Raw genomic sequence first — 15143 nt, forward strand, 5'->3', positions numbered from 1 at the left:
AATGTCCTTTATTAGGATTTGTCAGTCTCAAATCACTATACACTCAGGAAACAATCTACCTACAGTTACGTGTTTTTGGGATGCATCCTTTGCAGCTGTGAAATAAGCAAAACATTCCGTATTACAAATTTCCCCTCTAAACCTCTCACCATTTTCAGTGTCAATTTTAAAAGAACAAGAAAGCAAGCATCTCCAGTGTATAATCTACAAGAAAATGCTTGCATTTATTAATGATTACCAAACTGTTAGATGCCTGCTCTTTTTTCCTCTAGCTATAACGGGAATCTAGCATGGTATCTTCCATTTAACCTTTAACACTTTATTACTAGTCAAAGCTACAATACAAGCAATTGGTCAACATGAAAAATCAACTTGATTTCTCATTTTTGCCATTTTATTTACTTTACACCAAAGTATAGGGCAGGTGTAGTTTACAATTTTTTTTATTGTTAACAGAAAAACTATTTGCACAGATAAAACACATACTGTCTTTATAGAAGGTAAAGAGATCCAGTAGTATCTTTAAGAGGAGAAAGGAACACATTCTTAAGGAAACATTCTGCTTACAGGGAAGAAGAAAAGAGGGAAGTAACACAATTTGCAATACTGTAGATCTGCTGACAGAGACTAGTAGAATGAAGGAGGGATTAAAGGAATAACAAGATAGGAAGAAGGATCCTGAGACAGAACTGTTCCATAAAGCCTCCAGAAGACGGGTCAAGCAGAAGAGCAGAACCAATGCCCTAGGATGTAAGCCTGACTAGAAAAAAAAAAAAAAAAAAGCATTTGAAGCCCTTTACCACGCATCTACATACACAGCGGACAACACAAGAGGACTCTTACATATTTACCAGGAAACAGGTTTTAAAATTATGCAGAAGACAATAGAGGTAGGGTAACAAATTCAGAGTATCCTAAAATAATTCTGTAAACTAAGTTTGACCTTGTATTTGCTTCTCTCTGCAGTGCAATAAAATCTAAAATTTTAAGAAAAAATTTCATGCCTTACAGTCACACAGCAAAACGGCAAAGAATAAGTACAGCACTATATACAAATGAACTTTCTCTTAAGGCCAGATCTTGTTAACAATTTTTTACTGACACTTTTGAAAATAAGAATTTTCAAAACTCAAAATACAATACAAAAATGAAAACTTAATGTTTTTGGGTAGTCATATGAAAAACTCAGTTAAAAGTGTTTTTAACTGACTACAGTTAATTCAATTTTATTTTATTCTAAACCTTACTTAAATTAGAGACATGATTCAGTGTATTAGGAAAGGAAGTGCCCTAAGCCTTGGCATTTCTGATGCCAGTAATTCAGTGATACTAAATAACTTACTAACACCAGAAGCTTGTAATTTATGCAGTATCCTTTTGCCAAGTCTTTCATTAAATACTGGTATTCTGTACTTCAAAACAGGGAACTTCTTTGTCTGAAATACAAACTCGGCATAGACACTGACTGAGCAGAGTTTGTAAAGCACTATAATTTCAGTTTTGCACAGGGCATTTAGTAAGATTGTTTTCATGCAGTATTAATATTTCATAGATTTAAATGGTTCTAGGCTCAGTATGCACTTTTTTCTCCCCAAGACACATGGCTCTGGACTGAAGGGAAACACTGTATTGCAGCATCTTAGTACCATTATAACTTCTAATAGTTCTGTCTGTCAAAGTTAAATAACTACATTTACTATTCTTGTGAATCAGCATTACACTATCAAACCACCTCAGAGTCTACAATTTAAGCTGAAATACTTTGCTTTAGTTTTCCTGACTACACATTTGTTAGCTTTGCAATTAATTGTGCTCCATTATTACTGATTATCAATTAACTCAAAAGGTTGCTGAGATTGTGATTGTGCTGAAGAAGGCAGAACTTAATGCTATAATTTGAGATTGTTAGGACAGTAAATTTCTCTCGTTAATAATTAAAGGACATAAGTTATGTTTTTATTTATAGCTTCCAGAAATATTCAACTCATTTCACTGCAATGCAATCTCAGCTAATCATCTGCTTGTCAGGATCTGACTTAAGCTACTGGATTTTATTAGTGACATACCTTGAATTACATGGAACTTATTTCTTGTTTATTTACATAAAAATTAAGTTTATAATACATTCAGTGCATTAGAATTTCTGCTTTGGCCCTCTGTAAATTGTATTTATATAACCCAACACAACAAACAAGACTTAAGGAAAGTGATCAAAAACCCCTACATGGTATTACCTGTTTCAATTTCCCAAATATAAACTGAATCATCTTCACATCCAACAATTAGCAGATTCTCAACAGGGTCGAATTTTATCCTATTCACAGGAAACAGATGCTTTCTGGCATGTAAGAGACACACTCCCTCCTGAAGATGTAGAATTGCTACTGAATGATCCCTGCACACGCAACACACAATGCTGTGATCTTTTAACTGCAAAAACAGATTAAGAGCTTTAGTATCTGTACTGCAGCCACATTCAACCACATTGTAATGAACCTGGAAAATGTAGCCAGATAGTTTCTTTCCCAAAACACACTTATTTTGGAAAATGTGGCTGTATTTCAGGCTACATCTCCAAATTGTTTTTAAAAGGTTAGCTATAAATTCAATCTCCATACAAGGAAAGATACAATCTTCTCTGCTTTTTCAAATGTTTTAAAAATAAGTCATATTCATCCACAATCAAATATTGCCCATCAAAGCAGTAATTATACAATCAAATATACAGTAACATTTGTCCCAGAAGAGAAAGTAGTAAAGAGTTACCTTAAACCAAAATGCTATTCAATATGAAATTGTACATCAGGTCTTATGACACAAAAGCCAAGGGCAATGTATTTCTAGTGAAAAATTGGGTATGTTACAATTTAATTTCACAATATATGGATCTGATCCTGCAAAGCCTTCTCTCTCTGCAAGTAATTTTTGGTGACACACAAAGGAATTCAGCCTATGGAAAAAATCAGCTCTGTAAAGAGAACTGGAACACAGTCCAAACACATATTAAATCCTATTTAGATTACAGAAAAAGGGCTAAAGAGAGCCTTACCAGCATTAAAACTTGTGCTGGCCCTCTACAAAATAGTTAATCATGCCAAAGCAGAGAAGCAGCAAAAGACCCTTTAGACTACTTAGTATTTCCACCTAAGTGAACTGTAAGTCAACCATAAGTATTGAATATGTCCTTGTAGGCTTTTTAAGAGGAAACAACTGAGAACCCAGGCCCATGGAATGCAATGGCACCAGAATTTGCCCAGGAACTTTTCATAGAAGAAAGATTTACTGTACTGAACTCTGAATTTTTACTTCGGAATTCAATTAAAGAAAAACAAATTGAAACATTCTAAAGCTCTTCAAATATTATGTAAAACATAAGCATATACAAAAGGACCACACAAATGTGTTCGAAACCAGAACCAAGAATATTTAGAATTACATAAATACTGTTGGTCCAAGTCTTCTCTTACCACATTTAAATCCCTAGCTTTACTGATTACACTTTTTAAATTCAGAAGCGAGTTAGAACTAACATATCTTGATAATAATATTCCATTCACCATTTTAATGTCATTAAGGACTTTAAATATGGCACTGTTTTAGGATCATTTTTCTGAATCACTGAAATTACAGCAAACTAACAAGAAATCAACCCTCCGAAATTATAAGTAGCGTTCAAACAAGCCACAATTAAGTGATTAGTGAATGGAAAACAAAGAAAAGGCGCTGCAGAACAACAATACTGACAGACAATTTTTATGTATATACACACACACATATATATGTAAATAAGTATATAAATGTACCTATTTTTTTTTATATATATATATATACACACACACACACACACACACATATGTATTTAGACATCATTTACTGTGCTTTTACTTACTCTGTAGTTTTCCGGAGGTCGCAACAACTCTGTCACTGGACCAGATTGCAGAGTAAACTGGTGTAAAATTTCTCCAGTAAATATATCCCAGCAGATCACAACAGAATCCTGACCTCCTGATAACAACCAGCTTGGATCAAACCTTGCCGATTTATCATGTGGATAAAGTAAACATGTGACTCTGCTACTATGACCATTCAGAACTTTGTAAGGTAGATTATCTGAAACAACAAGGTGTTAAATAAATTAGTTCTGTCCTTTAAAAATAGAGGTTTCAGATTTTATAGTACATTTGCTAAAAGTTAGGAAATTCAGAAGATGAAATACACCTAAACGTTTTCATCCAGAGAGTTTTAGGCCAAGACATACCTTACATGAGATCAGAGAATTTGGGATATATTTGTTCCAGAAACAGAGGACAAAGTCCTGTGTTCTGAGCTTTGTCTACTGAAGCACATCTTTATATTTTTTTCTTCTGTGGAATCATCTTTGAGAGGGAAAATAACTAAGACTACTGCCCATAGCATGACATCCTACATCTGAGTTTCAGGTGACTGTATCCCTGCAGCTATTCTATAGCAAGAACTCCTAACTATGCAAAGAGCCTTGGTAGTACTAAACTGATTTGATAAACCAGCTCCAAAGAAAAAGATAATCTTCCATTTTCCTTATTCAGTCCCTGACCATCACCTTTATTCTATTATTTTTTTCAAATTTACTTTGATTCAAAGGGATATCAAAAGTATGCAGTCTTCTATGCTTGATGCAGATGAAATTAGGCAAAAATGTGTTAAAACTTACCTTTCAACAAGGATATGTTTTCTAAAAGTCTTGCTCTTGCAGTTTTTAAAGCGAGAGTTACAAAAATTTTCCCATTTTCACATCCACAAACCAGCTTATCGAGACTGGGTATATATACAGAGGAACTGATGACTGCACTTTCATTCCCATCTTCAGATGCACAGAGATGATCAATAATGCCCTCTGACATTGAATGGTGTTTATCAAAATTATCCTGAAGAGTCCAAGTTGCTGTAATTGGGATCTCTAGAAGGGAAATAAGAGTGAAGAATATCATCAGTTTTAACTCAAAAGAGAACCAAAACCCAAACAAAATGAAATACACACTTTTGTCTCTTTGCCATTTCCCCTATCTTATCCTTTCTGCAGCCTAAGAGTTGGAATAGCAGCTGCTGAATTTCCATATTAGATCACATGGCTTCTCACTAAAAATCCCTACTTTTGTACCTCTCTATGAACAGCCATAAGCAGGACCAACTAAGCAAATTTTCATGACATTCAGTTGAAGTGTTTGTGGGCAAATGGAAAGGAAATAAGAACATTTATTCATGCAGTCCTGTGAAAAAAAATAATGTCCATTTTTCTCTCATTTTTGTCAGTCTTGCTCTATCTACAGGTAATCATCATACTGAATGGATGCATAAGCACCTTTCTAGTGTGAAAAACATTTTCATGAGTAAGTTTTCATTAAAACTGACCTACCAAACAATTAAAAAATATGCAACTAGAGTACAAAATTGCCAAACCTTTTGGTGAACCATCAAATGTTGAAACAGGGACATCAGGAACATGCCACAGAGTGATTCTTCCTGAAGCTTCACCAGAAAAAAGAACCTTATAGAAAGGCTCTTTCCTTTCATTCATAAAGCCCATAACAAATGGGAAACTCTGCCAAAAAATAACAGTTAATTAGTATTTTGATACAAAAAACCTGACAAAATAGTTTAATTCTTAATGGCAAGAAGAAGATTTTGACATCAAAAGCTGTAGAAATGCAAGACAAATAACAGTTGAATCCTCAGCTGTGGCTAAGCTCTGCTCAGCCCAGGTCTACTCTGCTGGTGCAAATCCCTCAAAGATCAGCTCTGCTTTACTAGTATCCTTGGTTCAATCTACATCCCAAACAGAAAACTGGAATGAGCACGCTCCTGGGGTTTACTGTCTCTATAAGGAGAATTTATCAGTAGTATCAGCAGCTTACAGAAAACAGCAGGATGAGCACCAAAATAAGAGTGAAAAATTCCAGTGAAATATAGCTTTGATAACCTTCACATCAAAACAAATTCAATAAAGCTTCATTCATGGTAGTTTAAATTACTACAACTAATAAAAGGTAAGGAATAGGTTTTTACATGGATAGGTAATCTATAGTATCACCATTCACTTATCTGCAAAGAGTTTGAGACTGCAGAGGTATAGTATCATTGATAAACAGACTTATTACTGACATCTACCTAGTTTCATTCACTCACTGCTAAAGCTTATAGCAGTGTATTTCTCTCACATAAAAAAAAGCTACATTTGTATCCTCCCATGAGGACTAGAAATCTGGAAGTTTTCTTTGCCTGTAGGTATAACACAGGTAAATTCTATATCACATGCAAGTAGCACCCAAACTCTGTATGATAATCTACAGATGACTTGCCAGCAACATTGTTTGGTGGTTACGTAAGCTTCATTCCCAAACGTCAAACTGCTGAAAACATGAAATGTGCCTAACTGGAAACTTTCAGTGGCTCGAAACTAAAGGACTACCCACTCTTGAAAGTCAAGAAAATTACAAACATCTGGGTAGGTCTACATTAGCATGTTTTACTTCAGAATCAGGAGCGTACTTTGGAAGTGAATGCTTTGGTTTGCATTGTTGAACTCTCTTAGAGAACAAATCGTTTTGGATGAAACTAAATTGGAAGATGTCTCCAGGAACACATCTACTGCATTCCAGGCACAAATGGGCAAAGACCAGACAACAACTAGCCTGAAGGAAAAAAAACAAAAATCCCACCACCCTCTGGCATGGAGAGTGTGCATGAAAGGTCATCAGCACAAACTGATCTGCTGTACACAACTTTACTACTTGATAATGTAGACATGGCTTAAATCTATTTGTACCTTTAAGGTATTTTAATAACATTCCTCTGATGGATATTTCATTTACAACACTGAAATTTGTCAGTGAATTACACAATAAGCAACTGTACTGTAATGTGGCTTCAATCAAAATACTGTCACACAGGCAGTTTTGTTGTGTCACACTAAACTGCTATCAAAAAATGAATCAGGCAGGAAGGTAAATATTTAAGTGTAAATTGTAGGAGTGTCAGAGACATTAAAAAATGCATACATTTTTGGGAAAAAATTATCTACTAGGTTCCTACCACCAGCGTAGCCCAGTTATTTGTTAGGCCATGCATTTTGGCCATTTCTTTTCCTTCATGTCTGACCTTTTGGCAGCCTTCGGCAGTTATCCTATCTGATTTTAGATTGCACATGTTTAGGGGGAAAAACTGAATGGCTTGCTCTATTGCCCTTCAACTGAAAATTAAAATCTGTCAGGCTTAGGAAGAATATGCAGCAAAAATGTTTTATAAAAGCCTATACTTGCCAACAAAAAGGTAAAAAGCAATAAAAATCTCAAAGTCATCTACACATTTGATAACGTTTCTGGTCAAACAATCAAAATTATGGCCCTCTTGCTTATCTTCAGAAACAGCTTAATGACTTAAGTTCTCATGTAATACACATCAAAAACTAATTTAGTTACAGGCAGGATTGAACTCCATGTCTTCTAACAATTGCTATTTCATAAAAACAGTGTCAGTAATAAGATTCACAGCCTTGGCTCTAGTTTTTGATGCTACGCAGTGATAAAATCTCAGCTGCACTTAATTTGTTGCAGTTGGATTTTTACCAAAGTAAGAACCCCCTGCTACAGTTGATTATCTGCTTTCTAATTTTAATCCATTTTTAATCAGCTGTTTTTCCTCATCCACCTCTGTGGTCACACAAAGCACTAGTCAAGATTAAAAAGTCATTCAGATGCAGGCTTTCCAACACAGATGAGTCTACTTGACCCACTTTTTGTCTAGTCAGTAACTAAATTTGAAATGTGTGACATGTCTTCCTAAACATGAATTCTTAACCAGAAGTACTAAGTACTTTACCATCTACTTTTCCAGCTTCCTTTTTTTTTTTCTTAAAAATAGAAGCTCTTTCAAGGCGCAGGCAATAGTTTTGATATTTTTATGCCCTGTGAACACTGCCAGTCTGCTCACAACGTGAGAAAGTTAGGCATGTGAGTATGCCTCTGAAGGCTCACAACAGCAGTATTCTGGATAAAGTGTCACAGATTAAAATCCAGAGTTAGAATGGATGCATTTTACAAGTAAAAGATCTTTCAGGTTCAAACATTAATGCACATGGGCATCTGAGCCTATTCACATAGGTCTGATGAAACAGGCATACATTTTCCAACAGAACAAAAATTAAGTAACTTGCATAAATTTTGTCTTTTTACAGATTTGAAAATAAAGGCTTTAAAACTATTCTAGACCACCTTTAACTTAAAATAAGCTCTGCCTTTTTTTCCCCCCAAGACTAGAAAAACAACAACAAAATCACTGCAACAATCCACAGCTGAACATATTGTTTCTTCTTTTCTGGCAGAAAATTTAAGTAATGTCAGAATTTAAGGCAAAATACACTAGGAACATCCCCAAGTAAAAACTTTAAAATAGAAGAATAAGCCTTATTCATCATATTAATGATTAAATCTGTTTTAAACAGTTTTCTGTGGATCATTCTGGTAAATTACAAACAAAACAGGAAGTAGCTTTTGAAGCTCACTTTAAACTTTTCTGATATTACCTTATTTTCTTTCACACCAGTAGAGCAGAGTAAATGAGGATAAACAGTTTCTTTCAGCACTTTTCCATCAGCAGGATATATGCTTTTAGAAAGCCCACTGCATAATAAAAAAAAGCTTTAGAAATTCATCTTCTTAAAAAAGCAGAACGGCAACGTCCAAGATTCACAAGTTCAGTTAAAAGTTACTGAGTAAGTAATTACAAGTGACTTCTTTTTGAAATCACAGCACCAGCTGCCCAAGTTCTACATGGCTAATCTTATTCCTGTGTCCCCCGCTGTGTCAAACAAAGACTGAGAGCTGTCAAACTCAGGGTAAATCTTTGAGTGCCAAAGTGTTTTTGTTCTGGTTTTTGATCATTTGCAACATGCAGAGATTTTCCATAATAAACCTCCCAAAGTTCATCTTGTACCTGAACTTTTTATGTGAATTTCCCATCTGAGCCCACCTGTTCAGCAGCTGGTAGATGTAACTGTGACCATCTTCTGTCCAGATGATAAGCCTGTAAGCTGCTAGTACTTCACCACCAGCAAAGCACTGACCACTTTTGCAGAACTCAGTACACAGCAAAGAAAAGTCACAATAATCGTAGACCTAAGCTCAGAGAAATGGTGAAAAAATCCAAAACAGTATTGACACATTAATTTTAATTCAAACAGTTTTAGCAGCAAAGGATCAATAAACAGAACATTAGCTTGACTCTTGGTAGTTTGATGACCTCTTTTAAAGTCAAAAATATTCTTGTACCACCAAACTACTATAAACACAGAATCAAACCATATACTTCTAAGATAAAGAAACTGCCAATAAAAAAAAATAAGTAGCTATATTAGGGGATTTTCAATGAGATAAAGGATTTACTTTGTTTTGCTTTGCATTCATTATTAACATTTACTGGACAAAATTCATTTTTTGCGTGTAGTTCAACAATAAATTTAGCATAAGTGTGACACTGAAGACTTCTTGAGAGCAGTTTAAAATGATTCTGTTCGTATTAAGTACTCTTTAAAAGATAACAAGCTACTGGCATAATCACAGCATATATCTCTTGGCAAAGCAGATTCTTCTGTTTTGTCTTTGGGGGGATGGAACAGATTCTTTTTCTTCTTCACAAATTAAATGAATTAAAAGCAAACAAAAATACATAACTCCATTTGCTTGCAAGAATGCTTCTAGCTCTTCCACTTCTAGGGTCTATAAAAAAATCATTGGAATTTTTTGTTTCATGGGACCTCTTTTTAAACTGAAATGGGATATATGACTAGAGCAACCTAGAATATGGTCTGCATATCCATATTCCTAGTGGCCTCATGGAGAGAGAGTGAATTCATAGCCACATTGTATAATCTATTCCAATAGTGTGAAGAAATAGATTTCAGAAAGAATTCCTATGGATTTTTCAGACAGAATATAGAACTAATTTGCTCTATATTTTCATTATAGTAGGGGGTTACGTATCTACTCTAAACACACATGTAAATCTCTCCCCCCATGGTACATCTCACATATCCTTCTAATTTAGGAGAAAAAACAGAACAGATAACGATGATCTTCAGTTCTGCATACTCATTAAAACATAAATATTGAAAATCCAGAGCAATTTATGTATCTATGCCACTACTTTGACCAGTAAAATATAACTGCTCAAATGCATAGTGGAGCATTACAAAAATGGGCATCTTTTGAGGAAAATATTACAGAAGTTAATAGAAAACATGTTACGCAGGTTTTCTGTGAAAAATATATACATTCTGTACATGGATTTTGTTTATAAAAAATCTGTATGGAAGCATTCAAGTAGCGTAATAGGATACCCTATGTCAAGGATACCCTACTAGGCATTACTCAAAGTTGACTTGGACCTATGCAAGTATTTCATTCAACAGCAGTGGCCTTTGGATCAGGTCCCTATGTTGCACTAATAGCTCAAGATTATCTTAGTAGAATGGCAGAGCACTGGGAAAAAGAAATACAGAACTGTTACAACTACATTCAGCTTAAGAACTAAAAACAAATTCCCCAACCCCAAACCTCTTAACAACTTAAAACAGTTTCAGCAATTACACAGTGCATTTGTTTTCTTAGAGCTACGAGGAAAAAGTGACAACATCCAGGCTCTTTGGCTTTGCTGACTTCTATTAGCAGAACCCAGGCTTTTGGCCTTGATGGAACAAAGGCCCCTCATTATAGAGGGCTCAGATGGTGATCACCTTTGTCATACTTGGACAGTTTTTGTGCATGTTCGTTTCCTTTTCCAGTGCAATGCAGAGAGGGCTATAAGGCCCTTGGTACTATAAAATTGAGTAATAATTAAAATATTTCCCTTTTCAACCAACTTCATGTCAAATTCTTTTAAAGCAGAAATACATTGAGGGGAAAAAAAAAAACCAAAACACTTCATCTCAGTCAGACAATTAAGGTAACCAGTGAAGACACAGAGCAGTTATCACTGATAATTAGTTGAGTGCTGTTTCTTTTAAATTAAGGAGAAAAACAGGTATTTACATGTAAGAATCAATCACATCAGCTTTTTCAAGTGTTATCAAATTATTTACAAAATTAAACAAGTGCAATGTTCAGTGATATACCTGCCAGCACATGGAGGACACAACTAGAAGAAGCCTTTCTGTGTAAGTGCAAAACCGTATTGCTTGGCAGTTTATACAGTCCAGAGATTTGGATTCCTTCTCACACACACTCTGTCTCTCCTTTACAGCACAGAGAAAAGAAACATGTGATTCATTCTAGAAATCTGAGCTTTTAATTTTAGGAGAGAAACACACCATTGAAAATCATTTGGTTAGCATACTTTTTTCAAAATGCAAAGCAACATGTATTTTATTAAAAGTGAGATAGGAAAACAGTCAGATCTGCAAGTACTGTATAGACAGAGGACATTCAGCATGCCTCTGATTCTTGATCTCACTTGAAGTGATAACGAAATGTGGAGAACAACTGGAGGCAGGTCATGGATAGCATCTACTACTACGCACATCCACTAAACATTCTTCAGTCTAAGCAAAAAGAGCTACAACAGTCTATAGGCTGCCAGTATCAGATTCAAAATGGCTAATGAACATTCTGCTTTCCCGCTCTGTCCTCATAGCAACCATGACACTGTCCGAGACGCATGCTGTCTCATATGATCTTGCTCTAAACATAGTATCTCTAAGAGTAGTGGGAAATAAATCCATTTTCTTAACCTTTCATTTCTGCATGTACAGATTGTTAAATATATATCTATTTTTTCCCTTTTTGTGTGAATATCAAAGACATATCAAGTCTGTCCTGCTCAAAATTATTATATTGGAATTATTTTTATTATTGACTTCACCACTGAAAGCTGACATTTTCTGTTCTGAAAGATACCTCCAGTATCAAAACATCTCAAAGAATGGCTACATTGGTCACAGAATCCTGGCTGTTAGGTTAAAAGTGCAAACAGAATTTCCATGCCATCCTCTCACCCAACCTTGTAAATTCAATTAATTCCAATTAAATACAAAATTAAAATACTGGTCCCTAACCATATGAAGCAATCAGATTATCACCAACTGCGCAGTCCTCCCCTCAGAAAAGAATACCCCAAGCAATAAAGGGATAGCACATGCTTCTGCTATGTCTGTTTGTAATCAGTTGCTACGGTTCCCAGAATATCAATAGTATAATAGTACTTTTATTTTTTCACCTCCTAGGAATGCTAAAAAAAAGTCCCCAGAACATGGCAAATCAGCCAAAAATACATGTGAACACTCATAAGGCATCAAACTTGACAGTACCTCCTGAGGGGCCTGATCCTATCAATTAACAAATACTGCTATGATGTGCTCCGCAGTTTGTTTAATAAGGCAGTTATGTATTATGGATGTTCTAGAGAAGAACATTGCTGACATTTTGCCATTTCTGATGATAATTCACAGTGCTCAACTGTAATACCAAAGTCCCTTTGTGAATCCAGCTCTTAAAGTCTAATTCAAGCACAAAATGTATTCCAATTCTAGCACTCGTATACATCTACAGATGGCTGCTGAGAATATTAACACAGAAAAGTTACACAGAATACGTGGGCTTGAAGATGGAAAAATAGCATACTTGACAGCGCAAGCAGCTTTTCTGAATGAAGATAGCATTGTGAAAGGCAGACAATGGGAGGCAAAGTCTAAAAGACTGTTTTGAAGACAGAAACAAGGATCAAGAGGGAGTACAAAGGTCGACTTTTAAGGAGCTTTAAGTTTAAAGAAAGGAACTGAAGAGGTTCAAAGAATGAGTGACACGGTCAGGGCCATAGGAAACCATTCTAACTTCAGCATCATGGAACATGGGAGGTATGAAATTTGGATGAAAGACACTGCAGTTATCAAGGCAAAAGCTGTGCAATGGCCCAATTAATTTTCAGTAGGGTGCTATCAGGGTGCATTTTCAGAGTTTTGTGGAAGCTTAGCAAGGACTCTAGCTTCTTCAGCGAGGACATACACAGAATTAACCAAGTCTGTGTAATACATATTCAGAAGATTCTCAATCATTCATATTCTGCTCCAGTGTACTTGATAACATCACCATGTCCTATACTTCACATTATTGTTCTAACAGCTGTTCCACACCTCATGCAAACTTACCTGTATACTGCCCAATGATGAAGATAGGTCCCATACTTTAAGCTCTCCAGCTATAGACACTGCAACCAATGAGTCTTCTGCGAAAAGGTAACAGAGAGACAGTCAATTTGAAACCAAGCTGAGACACTGTGCCTACAGCCAAAACACAATCTTCGCATAGACACTGTTCTGTGCGGCACTAAAATTGATGGATTCTGCAGAGCACTGTTTAGATGAAATATTAAGTTTACGCAGAAGATTTTGTATATAGGAATACAAAATATGTCAGCAAATTCTGAGTAGCTGTATTTCATCTAATTGTCTACATTTGACTAGAATACTATAAAAAATAGCGATTTCACACACAATTTCCCTGGCATTACAAACAAGATTATTTTGTACTCGTATCCAAGCACTGAACTGCTTACAACCAGTGTAGGAGCTGCTCGTATTTTTCTTTTAACATATTGAAGTGAAACCTGACTAACATTAAAGATATAAACACATCCTCAGGCACTGACACGGAAATATTTATATCCGGTATTTAACAACTCTGTAAATCATGAATATTTCTAAGTCCAGTAGGACTACACTATCTATAAGGAAATATTTTATTACATGTCTTAACTGATTGGCCTACATGAATATATGCACAATTTATACCTTGAATTCTTGCAGAGTGAACAATACACATACAACTGATCCAATCAGAAGACTGAGAAGATGTTAAAGTGTGAAGAACACTCAAAGTCTTAGCATCAATAATAAGAACATCTTGATATTCTCCACAACAAAGAAGCCAGCCGTCACCTGTCATTCGGAATGAGCAATGGTAATACTGTACAAGTGGAAAGAAGATAGTCAGCATACAGAACTACAAAAATGTGCATGCATGTTATTTTTCACCTTGCAGCATATCGCACTTTGAATGGTATTAACACTAGTAACATTACTAAAACCTATATGAAATTGCATATGTGAGAATACTTGTATATAATTTTGCTAATAATACATGCTCCACATACATTTATAACAATTTAACACAGGCATATAGCTTAGAGCTGCTTCATACTAAGAGCATCATCTGCTCTGGCTAGCTATTAGCCTTTTTGGAAGTGATCAAGGGGTTAGCTTTCATTTTAAATTACTAAACAATCTGGAACTTGTTTCTCTGAAAGACCTCTTCTCTTTCCAAGCATTTGATACTACCACAGTTCCGAAGAGATATGTAAATGGGGGGGGGGGGGGGGGGCGCGGCGCACGGAACTTAAGGTAATTCATTATGAATTTTCCAGGAGGGATTTTACTTCATGAGCTAGTTTTTAGTATGAAACCAAACGTCCTAGTATTCAGAAGATTCATTCTTTCTCAACAACCACATAAAGAAAGGAAACCCAGACACATAGCAAAGTACTTAAGAATAGAGATGATTACTAGGTGTGGAGTGGTTTAACACTTTTTCTGGTAAGTGTTCTTGCATGTAAAAATTGGAACATTTGGATTTTGGGTAATATTTGTCTGTAATTGTACAAGTAACCACTTTAAATGTGCAAGCAGCTGCTTCAGGTAGAATTTATAAATAAAGAGCATCCTTAGGAGAATGATCATTTAGTCAAGGGAAAATATCAGATAGCCCTACAAAATTATGCCTCTCAATTACTGCAAACTCTCTACTTTTAGTTTTAGTTAGATAATTGTTCTCAGTCTACCACAGTTAGGTAATTGAAGTCTGAAAATGAGAAGATGCATAAGAATGATCTGGAAAAAGGTAAGTGTCCCCACAAATGCTGTGAATGATCAGGATCAGATACAGGAACCATTTGTAGTTACTGTTAATCTTCAACTTGAACTAGAAGATTTGGACAGTCAGTCCTCTAAGAGGAGGAGATCCCACAATTGCTAAACCACAAAAGATTAAAAGGCCTTTTGATCCTAGGGTTAAACTTCATTTCAAATGGCAAGCATTCAGTTTGCACTGCCTGACATCTGCCAT

At 35.5% G+C, this 15143-nt stretch overlaps 1 protein-coding gene across 2 annotated transcripts in view; it reads right to left on the reverse strand.

Moving 5' to 3' along the window:
• The window catches only part of WDR72 (WD repeat domain 72), a 133162-nt gene that overhangs the window by 101465 nt on the left and 16554 nt on the right, over positions 1-15143 (reverse strand). For both annotated transcript variants that reach the window (XM_026104757.2, XM_026104758.2), the window contains 9 exons: positions 13814-13988; positions 13172-13248; positions 11144-11263; positions 9004-9149; positions 8558-8654; positions 5437-5578; positions 4691-4936; positions 3890-4110; positions 2235-2430 (listed from right to left, as the gene is read on the reverse strand). In XM_026104757.2, coding sequence (XP_025960542.2) covers positions 2235-2430; positions 3890-4110; positions 4691-4936; positions 5437-5578; positions 8558-8654; positions 9004-9149; positions 11144-11263; positions 13172-13248; positions 13814-13988 — 1420 coding nt within the window. The remainder of the gene's footprint in view (positions 1-2234; positions 2431-3889; positions 4111-4690; positions 4937-5436; positions 5579-8557; positions 8655-9003; positions 9150-11143; positions 11264-13171; positions 13249-13813; positions 13989-15143) is intronic.

Source organism: Dromaius novaehollandiae, chromosome 10 (assembly GCF_036370855.1).
Source record: "Dromaius novaehollandiae isolate bDroNov1 chromosome 10, bDroNov1.hap1, whole genome shotgun sequence".
Taxonomy (NCBI): Eukaryota; Metazoa; Chordata; class Aves; order Casuariiformes; family Dromaiidae; genus Dromaius; species Dromaius novaehollandiae.